General features: G+C 46.7%; 1 protein-coding gene across 5 annotated transcripts in view; it reads left to right on the forward strand.

Moving 5' to 3' along the window:
* SPTAN1 (spectrin alpha, non-erythrocytic 1) overlaps window positions 1-20,897 on the forward strand; it is a 365,414-nt gene that overhangs the window by 215,764 nt on the left and 128,753 nt on the right. For all 5 annotated transcript variants that reach the window (XM_086948611.1, XM_086948613.1, XM_086948610.1 and 2 more), the window contains one exon: window positions 5,930-6,021. In XM_086948611.1, the coding sequence (XP_086804737.1) occupies window positions 5,930-6,021 (92 nt within the window). The remainder of the gene's footprint in view (window positions 1-5,929; window positions 6,022-20,897) is intronic.

A 20,897-nucleotide genomic window follows, 5' to 3' on the forward strand; every position in this document is an offset into this window, starting at 1 on the left:
AAATTTGCTCACAATGAATTAGGCCTAAATTATGTAAGCGACATTATTCGTCTTTCTCCTTTGTTGTTATGGGGCAAAATATGGGTATCGGAGGACTTACAGCTTACTAAGGATATTATCCAGGATTGTTTGAAATTGTCAAATATGAACCAAATCCCCTGGTTATCCTATGTAAATGAAATGTTTCACAAAATAGGCTTGGGTGACACCTTTGACAACCCTGAAAACATACAGGGAGATATTAAAAATGTAATTAAATCGTATTACTGGAAATCATCGATTGTAAATTGCATGGACAGTCCCTATGCCCCCAAGGCTGTCTTACAGCATCAGTTCTATCTGACCTTTACAAATCATGTACAATGGCGTTTTTACTTGACAAGATTTAGGCTACATACTTTGCATTTTCTTTTTGCATTCCCCATACAGGGGGGCTGGTGTAAGGAACTCCCACCCTGCAACTGTAATCACAAAGATAGCCAAAATACAATGCATCTTGTTCTTTTTTGTTCCTTATACAAAGACCCAAGAACAAGGTTTATCAAACCGATTCTTAAGGAAGAACAAATACGCCATTATAAAGAGGGTTATGATTTCTTAATATCTTTGTCATCCCCTACAGTTTGCTGTGCAATGTTGAACTTTATACGAGTGTCACTCCAGATTAGGAAACGGTATGGCTAGAATTTTGCCCCAAGAACTATACCATTTGACATGTGCACTTTATAATCCTGCACTTTATAATCCTGTACCGTGATTCTTTTTATTATTTTTACTTGTTTCCAAAACACCCCTGCCTGATAAAATTATGTATTATCCAGAGATGATTAACTTAAAGTAATAATATGGTTATGTGACTTTACCTGCCAATGAACTTTTATAGTGCCAGAATCTTTTTATAACTGTTTTCATAGTGAATTTTTAACTGTGTGTCCTAAATGTACTTTTACTTTTATGATTCTTGCATTGAATCGAATAAAGTTTTTTTTTGAAATGAAATGGCTAACTGAATCCTCGACACCCATAATGGACATTCTGGTTCCTCCCAACTTCCACATTATCAGGCTCGACAGAACAGGCCAAATAGGTGGCGGAATCGCATGCATATACAAGAACAACCTCTCTGTTCAGAAAGTCAATTCCACATCCCTGCCATCCCCAACATCCTGTGAATACATCTGCCTCGACATTATCAGTGAGGGCAAACCGATATGCACTCTGCACAGCATATACCACCCACCCAGGGACAACCTCACCTTCTCCCAACAAATCATGGATATGATCTCAACCAATTCCGGTCGCCAGCTCACCCAAATATACCTTGGTGACTTCAACCTCCGCTGGAATGACAGCAACGACGCAGTGGTAAACAGTCTTAAAAATTTCCTCGATGCCCTCAACCTCACCCAAATATGCAACAGTCCGACCCATGAGAAAGGCTCCACCATCGACCTGATCATCTCCAAGGAGCAGTCTATCCAACTTGAATCCATCCAACCTTGTGACTGGTCGGATCATCACATTATCACATTCTTTATCAACGAAAAAGTCAAAGTCAACCCTGTGCAGCTCTCCAAGCCCAAGGTCTGGAAAAGAAACTCGAAAAAGCTCAACCCTGGCTCTCTGCCCCCTAACAGCTGCAATCTTCTACTCCCCCCTGCAGGCGCCTCGGACGTCCAAACCCTGACTGACCACTATCTCAACACTATGACTTCGATAATCAATGAGGCTGCACCTATGCAACTAAAAAGAGTCGCCACTAAAATCTCCAAACCATGGTACGACGGGAGTCTCAACGAAGATAGAAGAGACATGCGAATGGCAGAACGGACCTGGAGATCAGCCCCCTCTGCAATGCACCTAAAAGAGTTGAGGAAGAAGAGAAACGCCTACTTCAGGAAAATAAAACGCTCAAAATCGGACTTCTTCCGCCTCCAACTTAACCAAGCAAAGAACCGCCCGAGAAAACTGTTTGAGCTAATCAAATCGCAATCCAAAGAGCTACCACAACCACTCAACACTGGGCGTGTGGTACCCTCATGTGAAGACTTCGCTGCTTTCTTTATCCAAAAAACCGACAAAATAAAAAGCGATCTCCTCACTGACGCAAGCCTCTACTCCAAACCCAAATGCCCAGCACCCGTTGAACCAAAAAACAATGCGACATGGTCAACCTTTGACACATATTCGGAAGAAGAAATTGGCAAATTACTCAGCACCCTGAAACCTTCCAATCACCTCACGGACCCCCTCCCTGCCTTCGCAGTAAAAGATTTTACCCCACTGATTCTCCCTCTCTGGACTAAAATCATCAACAGCTCTCTCCAACAAGGAAGCATACCTGACTCCCTCAAAGTTGGTCAGGTCACACCTCTACTAAAGAAACCAACAGCCGACCCCGCGGATCTCAACAACTACCGTCCCATCACCAATATCCCCACTCTCGCCAAACTGCTGGAAAAATGCGCACAACTACAATTGACTAAACACATTGAGCAATTCGATCTCCTCAACCCTCACCAATCAGGTTTCCGTGCAGGACACAGCACAGAAACGGCTATGACTCACATAATTGACGACGCACTTCAAATGCTAGACCAAAATGACACCTGCCTCCTCATCCTTCTTGATCTCTCCTCCGCATTCAACACCGTTAAACATGAGAATCTACTAGAACTACTAAACAAAAGAATGGGCTTATCTGGAACTGTCCTCAAATGGTTCACTTCCTTTCTCCGCAACAGGACGCAGAAATTCAAGAGCAACAACCTGATGTCCACGCCAGTACCTGTAACGCTAGGCGTCCCCCAAGGATCTTCTCTCTCCCCAACTTTGTTCAACCTAGTCATGGAACCTCTCACCACTTTGCTACAAGAATCCAATGTACACTTTCACATGTATGCCGATGACACCCAACTCTACCTCAAACTGCAATCTCCCAATGACATCCTGCTCCTGAACTCAACGATCAGATGCACCCAATCCTGGCTTGCCGACAATCACCTCAAACTCAATGCCCTGAAAACAGAGTTCCTTCTGATCGCACCTCCAGCGAAGATATCCACCACTCAACATTGGCTTAAACTCCTAACCGCACTCAATGTCCAACCCACCATCGTGGAATCAGCAAAATCTTTAGGCATAACACTCGACACCAATCTCAACATGCAGCAACATGTCAGCAAAGCTACAAAGGGAGCGAACTTCCAGATCAATACTCTGAGGAAACTTAAACCCTACCTCCCAGCCAAAGACTTCCAAACAGCGGTGCAAGCACTAGTCATCCCACGAATTGAATACGGCATCACCTCCCTCTGCGGACTCCCACTAACTACAACCGCACCACTAAAAGCATCTCTAAATGCTGCAGCGAGACTCATCACGGGGTCAAAAAAGCACTCCCACATCACCCCTGACTTGAAATCCCTGAATTGGTTGCCGTTTGAAGCCAGAATACATTTGAAAATAGCCTGCATGACACACAAGGCTGTACACCTAAACTCACCCGGCTACCTTGCTCAGAAATTGACAATCTCTGGGGGAGTCAGAAACACGAGAGGCGCAAACAATCTTCTGCTGAAACCTCGAAGATTCCGGAAGGAGAAAACATACAAGCGCTCTTTCTCAGGAATGGCGCCTAGGATTTGGAACTCACTCCCTCCCGAAACCAGGCTTCTCTCTTCCACTACACTCTTCAAAAAAGAAGTAAAAGCTATCCTCATGGCTAAATTCACCTGTACTACTATCTCGTACCCTATCAACACCCTGCGATGATCTACATTACTTGCTTGACCCCTTATCTATTTGTACGAGCTGTCTTAGCACCCACTTGATTGCTTTGCAGCCACCCAATTGTATTATTTGTATTGTATGATCTACTGATTTACTTATTTGACCTTGTTCCCTCATGTTCCCTTCTGTACTCTGTGAACTATCGACCTACCTTTTTGACTTTGTTCCCTCATGTACCCGTCTATGTAAAGCGCTCTGATATCTGCAAAGATCTTGTTCGCGCTATATAAAACTCTGAAAATAAAAATAAAATAAATATACAGTCAGGTGAACAGGTAATAAAACGGCACAAGTCATTGATACCAATTACAGAGGTGTTCAGGTACACCTTGGGTGTGTGACAGGCTTATACCAGTGTTTTAGTATAGAGAGCGCACTGAGTGAGGGCATCAGGGGGGTGAATCAGTGACCCAATGTGTCTCATATATTGGTCGGTAGGAAGAAAGTAGCGTAGTAGAATCACCATCAAGTAGAGGTATAGTGCCAAAGGTCAAGGTGAGCATTGATACAAGGCAATGTAGAGTCTCTGATCCACCACCTATAAGGTTCAGGAGATCTTGGCCAGAAGGATGGTTTTCACCTCTTTCTTGAAGAGTGCAGCGGAGGAGATACGCCTAGTTTCAGGCGGGAGCGCATTCCAGATCCTGGGTGCCATTCCTGAGAAGGAGCGCTTGTAGGTTTTCTCTTTCCTGAACCTACGGGGTTTCAGGAGTAGATTTTTTGAGCTTCTATTGGACCTCGAACCTCCTGATATGGACAATTTTTGAGCGAGGTAGTTGGGTGCATTGTGGTGCACGGCCGCGTGTGTCATAACTGCAATTTTTAGTTGTATTCTGGCTTCAAAAGGCAGCCATTTTAGGGACTTTAAGTCTGGGGAAATATGCGAATGTTTTCTTGAGCCAGTAATGAGTCTTGCGGCAGCGTTCAGGGAGGCTCTTAACGGTGCTGTTGTGGATAGCGGGAGTCCGCTGAGGGTCACAATTCCGTAGTCGATTCGAGGGATGACTAACGCTTGTACAGCAGTTTGGAAGTCTTCAGTCGGGAGGAAGGGTTTGATTTTCCTCAGTGTGTTGATTTGGAAATTAGCTGCTTTTGTGGCTTTGCTGATGTGTTGCTGCATGTTGAGCTTGGCGTCCAGTGTGATGCCTAGGGATTTCGCTGAGTCCACGATGGTGGGTTGGACATTGAGTGCTGTTAGGTTGTTGAGCCATGTTTGGGTGGTGGAAATTTTCGCCGGGGGTGAGATGAGAAGGAACTCAGTTTTCAGAGCATTTAGTTTGAGGTGATTATCGGCTAGCCAAGATTGAGTGTTAATAAGCGTGGAATTCAGATGTTTGATGTTTGTTTTGTGGATCGCTAAGTAAGATCTTAACCGATATTGTAGTGTCTGAATTGGGGGTGCTTTACACCGAACAGGAGTATTGTACATTTTTGGACTTGGCAATTAAAGAAATTACAGCTCAAAATTGTTTATTTTAGAAAGGGTCCTCAGTGGCCTTTCCACACAGGATAGAAAGAGATTGTATATTTTGCTGTTCTATGTTTGTTTTAATGTGGTATTTTAATTACGAGAATTTGAGTATTTGGCTTATTGTAGTAACTTTTATTAATTCTATTATAAAATGTTAACTTGGACTACTGTTTTCCATCTGCCTACCTTTTTCTCTGGGGTGGTGAGGAGGTGGTCACGTGTTTGTGGGAAGCAGTTGAAGGGCTGCACAGTGGCCGGTTTGTTTTCCCACAGGGATTTTACGTGAAGGTGCTGGAGCGTGTGAGCTATCACCAGTTCTTTCTTCATCATAGACGATAGATCAGCTGGGCTCTCTCCTCCTCAGTCTAGAATGTGCTCTAGACAGAGGATATGGTAGTCTTCCTCCCCTTCTCAAGTTCAGGAGTTGGCGCGTAGAGTGCCCGAACAATGGAAATGCCATTCTTTAGTAGCTGACCCCAGTTGATAACATGAACATAGGCAAGTCTTGCCTTTACCCTGCTGGCTCTCTAATTTGTAAGTGCTTACTGTTGTCATTTATTCTGACTCCCTCCTTCCATTGCTTCGCAATGATGGATGTTGTACTTGAAAGTTGTGTTGCTCAAATGCAGCACCCTGGAGCCTTACTTCTTCTCCCTCTTTTGTCAGGAATTGAATGAGCGTTGGAGGGCCTTACAACTACTGGCCGAAGAGAGGAGTCAGCTTCTCGGCAGCGCACACGAAGTGCAAAGATTCCACAGGTAAGAAGGGTGCAGTTCTGTGAGGTTTAAAATGCAGGTAGTACTTGGTGGCCCTTTATTTTTGTTTTCACCTCAATCCAGTGAAGACCGTCTGATCTACCTTTCAAGCAGCATAGCCCCACGGGTTGCCAGGGTAATAATGAGATCCTCTCTCCAGATTTTGCCTAAGACATTCTAGGTGTAGAAACATTTCAAGAAAAGGTCTCATGGTGTCAAGTCTTCATCAAGATTACAGATCCGTCAATCGTTTTTCCATAATAAAGGCTGTCCTTCCTTTGGCTGTGGTGTGCGCTGCATGTCCTGAGTCCTCTGGAAGAGCTCAGTGCTGACGCTGGAGCAGGAGCTCCCTCCCTCTGTCTGGACCATGTTCTGAGCCCTGCAAAACTCTTTGCTGACCCTGGAGCTCCCTCTGTGTCTGGACCATGCTCTGAGCCCTGCAGAACTCTGTGCTGACGCTGGAGCTCCCTCCCTCTGTGTCTGGGCCATGTATAGTCCTCACCAAAGCTCACTGTTTGAACTGGAGAGCAAAATGTATAAATGGGTACAAAGTTATAGTCTGCTTTCTCTTTAAGGACCATCCCAGTAAGGAGAGGTCAGCAACGACTGGAAGAAAATGGACCCAAATCATCCTGGAGTTTGTTCCCTGAATTGAAGTCTCTCAGTGAGCCATTCGTTCTGCTTTGGATCCAAATAAGATCGAGCTTCAACCAAAGCTCCTGAACCTCTGTGTGGTTTGCAGCCTCAGTGACTTTATACAGAAGACTGAAAGCAACGGCCTTTCGGAGTCAAATGGCCTCAGAGGCAACCTGAAATCCAAATTCACCAGCACCAGTCGTCCTGCATGTCTGAGCATATTTAATGTGAGGTCCTTTCTGGACAGACTGAACGACAACAGATACAATTTACTTAACGACCTCCTGTGTTTTTACACTAGCTTGGTCGGTGAAAACTAGAAATAGGACTTAGGAAGTGAAGGTCTAAATACCTACAAGCCGGCTCTCCTTTTATACGGGGGGGGGCAGCTTGCAGCCTCCAAATCTGTTGCCGCCAAGCTTCACGGGCTGAGACTCCTCACGCACCTTCAGAAGACTTACGCCAGCACCACCTCTCAGTACAAATGCAATTATGAGGCAGTTTGTTTTGCTGGTGGTCATTTGACATACATTTTTAGGCAAAGCCCTGAGTGTTCTACCGTCTTCCCTTTCAGCGCGGGTATATCTGAATGTTTGTCGTCTACAGCAGTCCAGTAATGCTGTATGTAAGTGACTGTTAGTGGATGTGCTGCAGTAGATGCTTGTGAGAAAGTGATTTTCTGTTGCAGTACCCCCGCCCACTTTTTGCCTGACACGTGATGCACTTTTCCTTGGTGTGCCCTGGGTCCCTGCCAATCAGGAACCCAAGGCCTGTGTTCCTTTCCTAAAAACTGTACTAAAAGCCTAAACCCAATTGGCATCTCTGGCCACAGGTCAGCCCCCAGTAAATGGTACCCTAGGTACCCAGGGCATTTTAACCAGAGAAGACTCCTAAGGGCTGCAGCACTTATTGTGCCACTCTTAGGGGCCCTGATCCCTGACACACACACACACTACCTTTGCAGGCTGAGTGTCCTGGTGCAGAACTAAACCAAGAGTCGACATGGCACACATCCCTGTGTTCCATGCCCCAAACCCACGGCCCTGGCATATATCAGCCACCCCTCTAGCTGGGTGCCCTATGCCAGTGGTGTGGTCACAGGTGCATTAGCCCTGTGCCCCTACAGAACCCAGGGCCATTCCTGGACACTAAGTGCAGTGATGCCATTAAGAGTATATGGTACTGGGAGGTTGTCATTGTGAGAAGTTGGCCTGATATATAATGTTCACTATTCTAGTGAGCACTTTGTATCAGTCCAAACAACCCTTATTGATTGGTTGTAAGTCAACCTTATAGACCAGCTATCCTAGTAGCATGGATACGAGCAGTCTTCGGGCTAAACTCTAGAGGGCGTGTTAAGCCAGCTGTTGTACCATCACATATACCCCTTGAACACCAAGTGAAAGGACACCACACATGTGTTATGAAAATAAACAGTGTATTTATTAGAATCACAACAGCCCTGTACTCTTTATGGGGACAGGGTACTAAGCACAACAAAACTCTTATGAAAATACTTTAAGTTGCACAATTTACACAAATGCCCAAGGGGCACGAAAAACCATATACTACAAAAGTGGAATGCGAAATTACTAGCAGGTAAGTACTTGACTAATATGCTTTGGAATCGCTAGGACTTGACTACTGAACATTCAGATTACTAATAGGAGGCCTAGGGGACTCGGGTGCAGAGTGTGCACTCTCACGCGTGATGCGGGACAAAGTCTATGGTAGCTAGTAAAGACAAAGTTAGTGTTCTCGGGCGAACCCGACCTGGTAGGAGGAAAACGAAAGTGGATTCTGACCCTTGGATAGTGAGGCTATGCTGGGGCACCGAAATGCCGAAGTTACCTAGCCCAGGGGCTGCAGCTGCATAGGTCTGAAAAGACGTCGGGAATCCTCGTAGACGAATCAGGAGCCTGAAGAAAGAAGTTGCTGGCAGGCGACCAGTGAAGATAGTTCGAGTGATCCAAGCCTGGATCGAAGATGGATGACACCTGAAAGGAGAGGGGACCAAGTTCTTAATCACTAGCCAGTGATTGTGTGGGCACCAGGATGGCACCGGGCGAAGTCACCTCGACCAGGTGAGTGGGCGACGCTGGGCTCTGCAGTCTCACGGACCAGGAGGCGTTGTCGGCGACCAGGATGGAGGTGCGAGCTGTCCCACGATGGTTGATGCTGTCGACGTCGCTGGACCCAGGATTGGGGCAACAAATCTTGGCAAATTCAAGCCCACGCGGTGGACCTAAAATGGCGTCTGGAGTGGACCAGGAGGGTCCGGGGTGCTCCTCTTTTGGAAGGGAGCAAGGGCCAGTCTGGAGCAACCAGACCAGCAGCAGTGATGTCGTCGGGCGTCGTTAAGAAGGCCACAAGCCAGCGGGCTAGTAGCCAGACAACGCAGTGAGCAGCCAAAAAGCAGAAGGGCCCCACGCAGATCGTGGAGATGCTGGGGGGCTGGACTTCGGTGCTGGAGCTGCTCAGGGTCGGGGCTTCTCGGACCCCAAAGCACTCACCAGAGGATCCCTCGTCGGTCGTGCTGGATAGAAGTCGTGCAGTTCTGATGATGACCGGTCCCTCGAGGTCTCGTCGCACCTACGGTTCTCAGCTTAGCTGTAGAGGTAGGTAGAGGTCAGAGGTGCCAGGGAAGCCGGGTCTCGTCGAGCTGGTCAGTCGGATTCCTGAGGAAGGACGTGCAGCAAACCGCAGAGTTCTTAGATGATGCCTGCGGGTGCAGGGTGACTACTCCTTAGCCACAAGGGAGAAATCTTGAGAAGAAGTCGAGAGTTCCTTTCGTAGAAAGTAGTTTCTTGATTCAAAGATGATCTAATTTGGAAGGGTCCCCGCTCCTGCCTTTATCCTAAAGAAAGGGGTGGGTACGCGACTAGGTCCTGCCCTAGGGGTGGGACCAGGAAGGGGGGTGGTTACACCCCTCTCCCATGCCGGACTTTCCCCAGGCCAGGGGCTGGTGTGCCCCTGGAACTGGTTCTAGCCGGCAGATGCATAGTGAGCACCGGGGTGCCACTTGCAGTCACCTTCCTGTAAAGCCCTGCCTACCCAGGATACACAAAACCCTGTCTGGGATGATGCTAGCACCACCCCTGACAGGAAACCCTTTGTCCAAGCTCTCCTCGCTGGAAGGACTCCCAGCTGCAGGAGGTCAGACTCGTGTCTGTGGTGGCAGCATCCATTTTGTGATGCTGAGGCTCGAGTTAACTTTAACCGGGGTTCACAGTTACATACATGTCGTGTCCCTCTAGAAGGGTGGAATGCTAACCCAGTTGCCAGAATTGGCGAGGGGTTAGTATTCCAATTCGTATGACACCTTACTCGACATGTTTTGATAAAGCAATACCAGAGATAGCATATAACCGCGAGGATTATAATGCACTTAAGAGTATATGGTACGCGTTATCATGGAACAGCTATTAGGACTTGGTTCCGCAAGCTGCAAACGGGCTCAGCTCATGCCAGAGCACCATCTCACACGATTCCAAGCACTCTGCCTTCAGGATTGTCAAGGCCTGCCATAGGAGTGACTGATAGGAATCTGTGTGTCCATTTTAGGGTTAGATATAGGTATACTATATCTAAAGCAAAGGGTGATTACACCACCTTGCCCCAGCTGTCGTGCAGCCAGTTGTGTCAGATTTAGATGGCCAGCCAGGGGTGGCTTAATACATGCTGCAGCCCCTGGTAGGCCCTGGGTACACCTATGCCCTGAGTTACAGGGTCTGATAAGGTGACCCAGTACCAATTGGTAAATGCACCTAAGGTACGCGTGTCAATTTAGTGAGAGAACAGCAAGGCTGTGGGTCTGATTAGCAGGCCCACAGCCAGAGAAGTCGTAAACCAGTGAAGCAAAAAGCAAAAATCTGGGGTGATCATAGGATTGCAGACCCTACTCTCCTACAGACACTATTCAGCCAGATAGGCATAACCAATACTCATATACACCCACACACTCAGATGAAGAGGTGGATGAGGAATATAATCAGGAATACAGTTACCCATTAGACACTGACCAAGACAGTCCTACTCAACCATGGGCTGACCTAGTACATCCTGGTGACTCTCAACCCATTCCTGATACACCTGCATACCCTGCTAGGCCTTCTCCTACAGAGGACACAGCTGCTTTTAATTCATTAATTGAAAGGGCAGCCCTCCATCATAATGTGGACATGCATGCCGACCCTGTGGAGGAAGATTTCCTCTTTGACACTTTTGCAACATCAGAAAGAACGGTTAAAACACTGCCAATGTTGAAAGGGGTACTTAAACATGCCGGAGACATATTTAAAGATGCTACAAAGGCAAGGGTCATTAACCCCAGAATTGAGAGAAAACACAGGCCAGCGCCACTAGACCCTACATACATTAAGGGACAACTGCCTCTGGATTCTTTAGTGGTGGTAAATGCACGTAAACTTGCAACCTCTCAAACTACTGGGGAAGCTCCACCTCACGACAAAGAATCAAAAATCTTTGAGGCTTTGGGGAAAAGGGTAGCCGCACGGGCAGCTAACATATGGAGAATATCTAACACACAAGCCCTGTTAGCCAGGTATGACAGGGCCCACTATGATACCATAGAAACACTTCTACAGCATTTACCTGATGCTTACAAAGAAGAAGCTGAACAGTTAGTACAGGAGGGAAAACTAATCTCGAACGCCTCCATCAAATGTGCCTTAAATGTGGCAGATACAGCTGCCAGGTCTATTAACACTAGTGTTATGATCAGAAGACATGCGTGGCTACGCATCTCTGGTTTTAAAAACGAAGTCCAGTCCACTTTGTTAAATCAGCCAGTTAACCCAGACTATTTATTTGGTCCAGAAGCGGATACAATACTGGACAAAATGAAGAAAGACAGACGGCGAAGTCGATTGAAGCCCTACAGTCACAGCAACATAGGGGCTCCTTTCGTCGCTCAAGTTACAGGGGTGCTGCAAGAGGCAACTCATCACAGCAAACCACAAGCTACAAGGGCAACACGCAATCCACCTACAATAAGAACAGAAGAGGTGGATACCGTGGAAATAACAACAAAGGCAGAGGACGAGGGAACAACACCACCAGGTCCTCTACCAATACTAAGCAGTGACTCCTTAGCACTACCCCAGACCATATAACACCGGTCGGGGGACGATTACAACAATTCCTACCAGTCTGGGAAAACATCACTACAGACAAGTGGGTAAAGCAAATTATCCGAACTGGCTATTGCCTAGAGCTATCCTCCACACCACCCAACATACCTCCAAAAAACCGTCCTATGTCTGTAGAACACCTCAACTTATTGCAGCAAGAAGTCATCAGCATGCTGCAAAAAGGGGCCATAGAACTAGTACCATTAGAACATCAAGGTACAGGAGTATATTCACTATACTTCCTCATCCCCAAAAAGGATGGGTCTCTCAGACCAATATTGGATCTCAGACCCCTAAATCATTACATCTTATCAGAACATTTTCATATGCTCACTCTACAACAAGTGTTAACACTGTTGCAGCAGGGAGACTTCCTCGCCACCCTAGACCTCAAAGATGCATATTTTCATATCCCGATACATCCAGCTCACAGGAAATATCTCAAGTTCACACTATTAAATCAACATTACCAGTTCACGGTCCTTCCATTTGGTGTAACAACGGCTCCAAGGGTGTTCACAAAATGCCTAGCGACAGTGGCTGCACATTTAAGAAGACAGCATATTCACGTCTACCCGTACCTAGACGACTGGCTAATACAAGCACAGTCAGCCCAGCAGTGTGCCAGCCACATGTCCAAAACAATTCACCAACTGCACAGCCTAGGCTTCACGTTAAACTACCAGAAATCTCACCTTCAGCCATCCTATGTACAGCAGTACCTGGGAGCAACAATAAATACTATGACCGCAAAGGCATACCCAAACGCTGCAAGGATACACAGTATGCAGCTGCTAATCAAAAAATTCAAGCCCCAACACTCGCTCTCTGCTCGAGTGTTTATGCAACTCATAGGCATGATGACCTCCTGCATCTTCATAGTCCCTCACTCAAGACTGCACATGCGTCCGCTGCAACAGTGCTTAGCACAGCAGTGGAACCAGGCTCAAGGACAATTGAAAGAACTAGTGTTGGTGACCAGACGTGCATACAACTCTCTGCATTGGTGGAATCCACAAAACCTTTGCAAGGGACGACTGTTCGGTATACAACCTTTAGCACGCATCTTTTAGCACGCACTACCATTACCACGCATCTGTTACAACGCATACCATTACAACGCATAGCGCTTTGAGGCGATCTGACTTAGGGAATGGCTAGTGAATAGGTTAATTTACTATCCAATAACCTTCCCTAGTGTCCACGGGGACTGATGTTGGAATAGTAAATTAAACTATTCACTATCCAGCACCCAAAGCACTATGCGTTGTAAAGGTATTGCGTTGTAAAAAATGCGTGGTAATGGTATGCGTGGAAAGTGTGTGTGTTAACATCATACATCCGACTGTTCCAGGAGCCTGTGCCACAAATAGTGCTGATAACGGACGCATCCCTGATAGGTTGGGGAGCCCATGTCCTTCAATACACAGTGCAAGGCCTATGAACAGTACAACAGAAGAAAATGCACATCAACTTGCTGGAAATGATGGCAATTTTTCTGTCAATGAAAGCGTTCAAAGAACATTTATGCAACAAAGCTGTGTTGATCCGGACGGACAACATGACAGCAATGTACTACATACAGAAACAGGGAGGAACACACTCTCCACAGCTATCACATCTAGCACAAAGCATGTGTAAGTGGGCCATTCAAAGAAACATTTTTCTCATGGCGGAACCCCTCCCAGGCAAGAACAACTAAATAGCGGATCTGCTCAGCAGACACAGCCAACAGCTGCAAGAGTGGGAGATTCACCCCTCAGTGCTCCAACCGTACTTCCAACAGTGGGGACAACCAGAGATAGACCTGTTCGCCACAAAGGAAAACACAAAATGCCGGTACTTTGCCACCAGGTTCCCACATCCGCAGTCGCAGGGGAATGCGATATGGATGAACTGGTCAGGCAGATTTGCGTACGCTTTTCCCCCAGCACCGTTAATACCGCTAGTGGCACGCAAACTACGCCAGCATTCACTGACCCTAATCCTGGTTGCTCCAACATGGGCGAGGCAACCGTGGTACACCACGTTCCTAGAACTTTCCGTGGTACCTCATCAAAGACTGTGGCTAACACCCACTCTTCTTACTCAAAGCCATGGAGACATACAGCACCCAGATCCGCAACAACTGAACCTTGCAATCTGGCTCCTGAAATCTTAGAGTTTGGGTAACTAAACTTACCTCCAGACTGTATTAACATTATCAAGGAGGCAAGAAGACCTACGACAAGAGCATGTTACGCTGCAAAGTGGAAACGTTTCGTCATTTACTGTAATAACAATGACATAAACCCACTAGACGCATCAACTCAAAATATCATTTGCTATCTTTTGCACCTACACCGCTGCAATCTAGCCTATACATCCATTAGGATACACTTAGCTGCCATAGCAGCTTACCTTCAGAACAGGCAGCATCTTTCGCTATTTAGAGTACCTGCAATTAAGGCATTCATGGAGGGACTCAAAAGAGTAATGCCCCTAAAACACCCACCTTCACCTGTGTGGAACCCTCAGACTCAAATCCATCTGGCATCCGACCCTAACAACCTTGACTCCACAGCGCCTCCTACAACTAACACACACTTCCCCCATCCCACCAGCATTCTACTCCATCCCCCTCTCATCCCTCAACTACAGGCGTAGATCACTCCTCTTCTTACATCCTCCCCACCCCCTCTACACCCCAACACAACACTCCCCTCGCACTTTCAACTAGACGCTCAGAACTCCCCACCCCCCTTAACTGCACTCCCCCCCCATTCCCAGTCCCCACTTCCTCACCTGCACCCACGCCACCCCTAGCCTTCAATCACCCATCAACCTCTCCCCCCCATTCTCTGTCCCCACTACTCCACCTGCATCCTGGACACCCCTAGCCCTCTCTCATCCCTCAACTTATCCCCCCCTACTCTCAGCCCTCACTATCTCACCTGCACCCCTGCAACACCCAGCCTACACTCATCCGTCAGTCTCTCCCCCTCCTACCACTTACTCCCTGCCCAATAACACCAACCCCCTTACTAATCCTCTCACATCACTCCCCTCCATCTCTCCTACCCCTTCTACCACAAACACCCTCACCTATACCACTAACCTCCCCCCTAACACTAACTCAACGTCACCTTTCCCCCCCAACCTCCCTATACTCCCGAATAACAACGCACCCATTAATACCATCAACCCCTGCAATAACACTACTCCCCTCCCCCTCCACTACAGTAAACCAGTCTCTTATTCACCTTTAGTGCCCATCCTCAACTCCTTTCCCAATGCCACACTGGACATGATTATGTCCACCCTCCTCCAAGTCAAAGAAGATCTACACACCCTCAAAGAGCTACTCCTCACACAATCCAGACACCCCTTACCCATCACCACTCTCCCTCCTAACAAATACCCCACCCTTCTCACTCACCCTCGCACACAAAACTCCCCACACTGGACATCTATCCCCGCTCGTAATCCCACCAACTGTGCCCGACGCACCATCAACCCACTCTCGGACCACGACCTACGCACCCGACTCCGCTCATATGACCCAGTTCCCCAAAAACACTTAGCCCCCACACACCTTTCCATCCCCACGATTCACTCTAATCCCCTAAGGCACTCCAAACAAAACAACAACAGAGGCTCCGTCCCTAATAACCTTAAAGTCCCCCTCACTCTAGAACCCTCCACCACGCTCTACACCCCCAGACTCAAATGCATACTCCTCAACTGCAGATCGGCCCCTAGACACTCCGACATCGCCGATCTCATCAAGACACTGGACCTTGATCTAACCATTTTAACTGAAACCTGGTTAACTGAATCTTCTACACCTATCATGGATATTCTAATTCCACCCAACTACCTCATCATTAGACTTGACAGGTCCAGCAAGACTGGCGGTGGAATCGCATGTATTTACAGGAGCAACCTCACAATTACCAGAATCACCTCCCCCCCACTTACCTCCTGGGAATACTTTTGCCTCGATGTCATTAGCGAGAAAAAACCTGTATGCTCACTACAGGTCATCTACCACCCACCTAGAGACAACCTCATCTTCACCCAACAACTCATGGACACAATATCAAACTTTTCCGGACGGCAAAACACTCAAATTTTCCTTGGTGACTTCAATCTCCATTGGACCGATCACAATGACGCAGTGGTAAATAGTCTCAAAAACTACCTCAATGCTCTTGACCTCACCCAAATCTGCAACAGCCCGACCCACGATAAAGGCTCTATCCTCGACCTTATCATCTCCAAAGAGAACTCTACCCAGCTTGAGTCAATCCAACCCTGTGACTGGTCAGACCACCACATTATCACATTCTTCATCAATGAAAAAGTTAAACTTAACCCGGTTCAAGCTACTAATACCAAGGTCTGGAAAAGGGACCTGAAGAAACTCAACCCAAACTCTTTACCTTCCCACAGCTGCAATCTCCTCCTTTCCCCTACCGGCGCTCTTGACGTTCAATCTTTGACCGACCACTACCTCAACTCTATGACCTCAATAATTAATGAGGCCGCCCCCTTGCAATTGAAAAAAGTCTCCACAAAGAACTCCAACCCATGGTACGATGGTAGACTCAACGAAGACAGACAAGCCATGCGAATGTCAGAGCGCATCTGGAGAGCAGCCCCTTCGGCATTGCACCTTAAAACTCTGAAGAAAAAGAGAAACACCTACTTCAGGAAAATTAAGCGCACCAAATCAGATTTCTTCAGCCTTCAGCTCGATCAAGCAAAAAACGGCCAAGAAAATTATTGGAACTAATCAAAACACAATCCAAGTCAAGTCAAGAGATTTATATAGCGCGCTACATACCCATAGGGTCTCAAGGCGCTTAAGGAAGGGTGGGGAATTACTTGTCGAATATCCAAGTTTTAAGTTGCTTTCTGAATGCTAGGTGGTTCTGAGTAAGGCGAAGGTGAGTGGGAAGTGAGTTCCAGGTTTTAGCTGCCAGGTAGGAGAAGGATCTACCTCCCATGGTGGTTTTGTTGATGCGAGGTACAGTGGCAAGGGCTTGGTTGGAGGATCCAAGGAACATCCCCAACTTACACTTAGCACAATAGGCGATCTACCATCCTGTAAAGACTTCTCTGCTTTCTTCAAACCAAAGACTCATAACATAAAGAACGATCTTCACAATGACTTAATCCATTACTCCAACCCCCGCAACATAACACCCAATGAACCAAAAAACAATGCTGCTTGGTCATCCTTTGACACCTACTCAGAAGAAACTATTCTAAAACTGCTCAACACATTGAAACCCTCTAATCATCTCACAGACCCTCTTCCTGCCAACGCTGTAAAAGACTTCATCCCACTACTCCTCCCACTCTGGACCAAAATTATTAACAGTTCACTTCAATAAGGACTCATCCCCGACTCACTCAAAATTGGACAAGTTACACCTATACTCCAGAAACCAACAGCGGACCCTACTGACCTAAACAATTACCGTCCTATTACCAATATTCCCACACTTTCAAAACTTTTGGAAAAATGCGTACAACTCCAATTAACAAATCACATTGATCAGTTTGACCTCCTCACCCTCATCAATCAGGTTTCCGAGCAGGGCACAGTACTGAAACTGCTATGACACACATAATTGATGACGCACTCCAAATCCTAGATCAAAATGATACCTGCCTTCTCATCCTTCTTGATCTCTCCTCAGCATTTGACACTGTCAAACACGAGAACTTACTCGAGCTGTTAAACACCAGAATGGGCCTATCAGGGACTGTTCTCAAATGGTTCACCTCCTTTCTGCATAACAGTACTCAGAAATTCAAGAGCAACAACTTGTTGTCCCCACCAGTGCCTGTAACTTTAAGATCTTCTTTATCCCCCTACATTGTTCAATCTGGTCATGGAACCTCTCACCACCTTGTTACAAGCATTTAATGTACACTTTCACATGTACGCCAACGACACCCAACTTTATCTCAAATTACAATCCCCCAAAGACATCAAACTTCTTAACTCAACGCTCAGAAACACCCAATCATGGCTTGCCGATAATCACCTCAAACTCAATGCTCTAAAAACGGAGTTCCTTCTGATCTCACCTCCCGCGAAAATCTCCTCCACCCAAACCTGGCTTAAACACCTATCTGCACTCAATGTCCAACCTACCATCGTGGACTCAGCGAAATCTTTGGGCATTACACCAATCTCAACATGCAGCAGCATATCAGCAAGGCAACAAAGGGAGCAAACTTCCAGATCAACACACTGAGGAAACTTAAACCCTTCCTTCCAGCCAAAGACTTCCAAACTGCTGTACAAGCCCTAGTAATTCCTCCCTTAGACTACGGTAGCGTCGCCCTTTGCGGACCCCTCTATCTACAACTGCACCCATGAGAGCCTCTTTGAACGCTGCAGCAAGACTCTTCACTGGATCAAAAAAACACTCGCATATTTCCCCTGACTTAAAATCCCTGAACTGGCTGCCTTCTGAAGCTAGAATACATCTGAAAATTGCCTGCATGACACACAGGGCTGCACACCACAACTCACCCGGCTACCTCACTCAGAAACTGACAATATCTGGCGGCTCAAGAACCACTAGAAGCACAAAGAATCTTCTCCTGAAACCTCGTAGATTCCGGAAGGAAAAAACATATAAACGCTCTTTCTCAGGAATGGCACCCAGGATCTGGAACTCACTCCCTCCTGAAACCAGACTTATCTCCTCTGCATTCTTTCAAAAAGTAAAAGCTATCCTCATGACTAGATTCACCTGAACTTTTACTCTTGGTCTATTTGAAGATATACACCTATCTGCACTATTGTTTGTTCGATTGTCGATTTGTATCATTGGTTTTAGTCAATTATTATGCTCCCCCATGTACCCACCCTATTTTGCTTTTCATTTTTTACCTACAAGTATTCTATGCTCAAAAGTCTGTTAATCTCTCCCATGTTTCTTGTTCCCTACCTCCTGTATTTGTAAAGCGCTCTGATATCTGCAAAGATCTTGTTCGCGCTATATAAAACGTTCAAAATAAATAAACGTTGTTTTAACCAGACTAATGGGGCCACCATTTGAGCCATTGCATTCATGTGATTTACAATTTTTAACCTGGAAAGTGGCATTTCTAGTAGCAATTACTTCGCTTAGAAAAGTTAGTGAGCTACAAGCACTAACTATTAAAGAGCCATTCATTCAAATATATGCAAATAGGGTAGTTCTTAGAACAAACACTAAATTCATGCCCAAGGTGGTATCCCATTTTCATATCAATCAAATAATAGAACTGCCAGTGTTCTTTCCAAATCCACAGTCAGTACCTGAAAGCGCTCTACACACACTAGATGTCAAAAGAGCTCTTCTATACTACATTGATAGAACAAATGATTTTCGAAAGACTAAGCAATTGGTTGTTGCCTTTTCACCACAACACAAAGGCAACCCCATTTCAAAATCTGGGTTAGCCAGATGGATAGTTAAGTGCATCCAAATATGTTACATTAAAGCAAAACGCACCTTAACAGTTCCTCCCCCAAGAGCGCATTCTACAAGCAAACTAGGGGCATCCATGGCTTTCCTAGGAAACATTCCTCTAGAGGAAATATGTAGAACAGCCACATGGACCACAATACATTCTTTCACAAAACACTATTGTGTAGATGTACATTCAAAACAGCAAGCTGCTGTAGGACAGGCTGTTCTAAAAACTCTTTTTCAAACTGCTGCAGCTGGCACAGGTAGCCACCGCTAAGGGAGAGACTGCTATACCTTCTATGCACAGATATGAATTCAGCAGCCCACATGCCTCGAACGGAATATGCTACTTACCAGTATGCATCTGTTCTTGGCATGTAGGGCTGCTGACATTCATATCGCCCACCCTCCTCCCCGGTGCCTGTCGCAGCTGTAGCATTCATTAGTACTTTCTTACTTTCTTGCATGGACATCTCTTACTGTATCACACTCCATCTCTGCCACAATGGCGAAAAACAATCTGGGGATGGAGAGGATACCCATGCGCACTGTAGTCCAGGGGAGGAGCCACCTATCTCGTGATACTTCGAAGACTCTTCCAGGACAACAATGTGCAATCATCCGGACCCACAACTAGGCGGCGATCTATGCACAGATATGAATGTCAGCAGCCCTACATGCCAAGAACAGATGCATACTGGTAAGTAGCATATTCCTTGCAATGGATACAGTCTTCGTTTCGTCAGCCCTCCTCCAGCGATTCCACCGGTTTGCTCGCAGTTCCAGCTGCTCGAGCTCCAAGCGGAGGCTGATGCACTGTTAAGAAAAAGGGCGATAGAAGACCTCCCTCTGTCTCAAAGGGGAAGGGTCTTTACTCCCGCTTCTTTCTGGTACGCAAGAAAGACAAGAACGAGTTCAGGCCCATTCTGGATTTGCGACAAGCAAACAAATGGATTCGCAGGGAGAGGTTTTGCATGCTATCTCTGCACCAGATTTATCCTCAGCTGCAAAGGAGAGACTGGCTTTGCGCGATAGATCTGCAGGATGTGTACTTCCATGTGCCCATTGCACGGAAACACCGGAAGTTCCTGCGCTTCCAAGTAGGCACCAATCACTATCAATACACAGTACTCCCGTTTGGACTGAAGTCTGTGCCCAGGACTTTTTCAAAGTGCATGGCAGTGGTGGCGGCACACCTGACAAACAAGGTGTTTGTTTACCCTTACCTGGACGATTGGTTGATCAAAGCCTCCACCTTCCAGGAAGCGCAATTGCACTTCAACAGGACGGCCGTTCTGTTGAACTATCTGGGGTTGCACATCAAGATGTCCAAGTCTGTCCGACTCCGGTCCAGTGCCTACAGTACTTGGGAGCCTTCATCAATACGCTGTCAGCAAGCATGTCTCCTTCGGAGGAGAGACACTTATCGCTCCTTCTGAAGGCTCAGGCTCTCACGGCTGTTCCATCTACAACAATGAGGACGGTGTCTTCTCTACTGGGGTCGATGACCTCTTGTATCTTCCTTACTCCACATGCACGCCTACACATGAGGCCGCTGCAGGAATGTCTGGAGGATCAGTGGGACCAGAGGCGAGGGTACTGGGACGACAGGATACAACTGTCTCTG

This window comes from Lissotriton vulgaris, unplaced genomic scaffold (assembly GCF_964263255.1).
Source record: "Lissotriton vulgaris unplaced genomic scaffold, aLisVul1.2 SCAFFOLD_726, whole genome shotgun sequence".
Taxonomy (NCBI): domain Eukaryota; kingdom Metazoa; phylum Chordata; class Amphibia; order Caudata; family Salamandridae; genus Lissotriton; species Lissotriton vulgaris.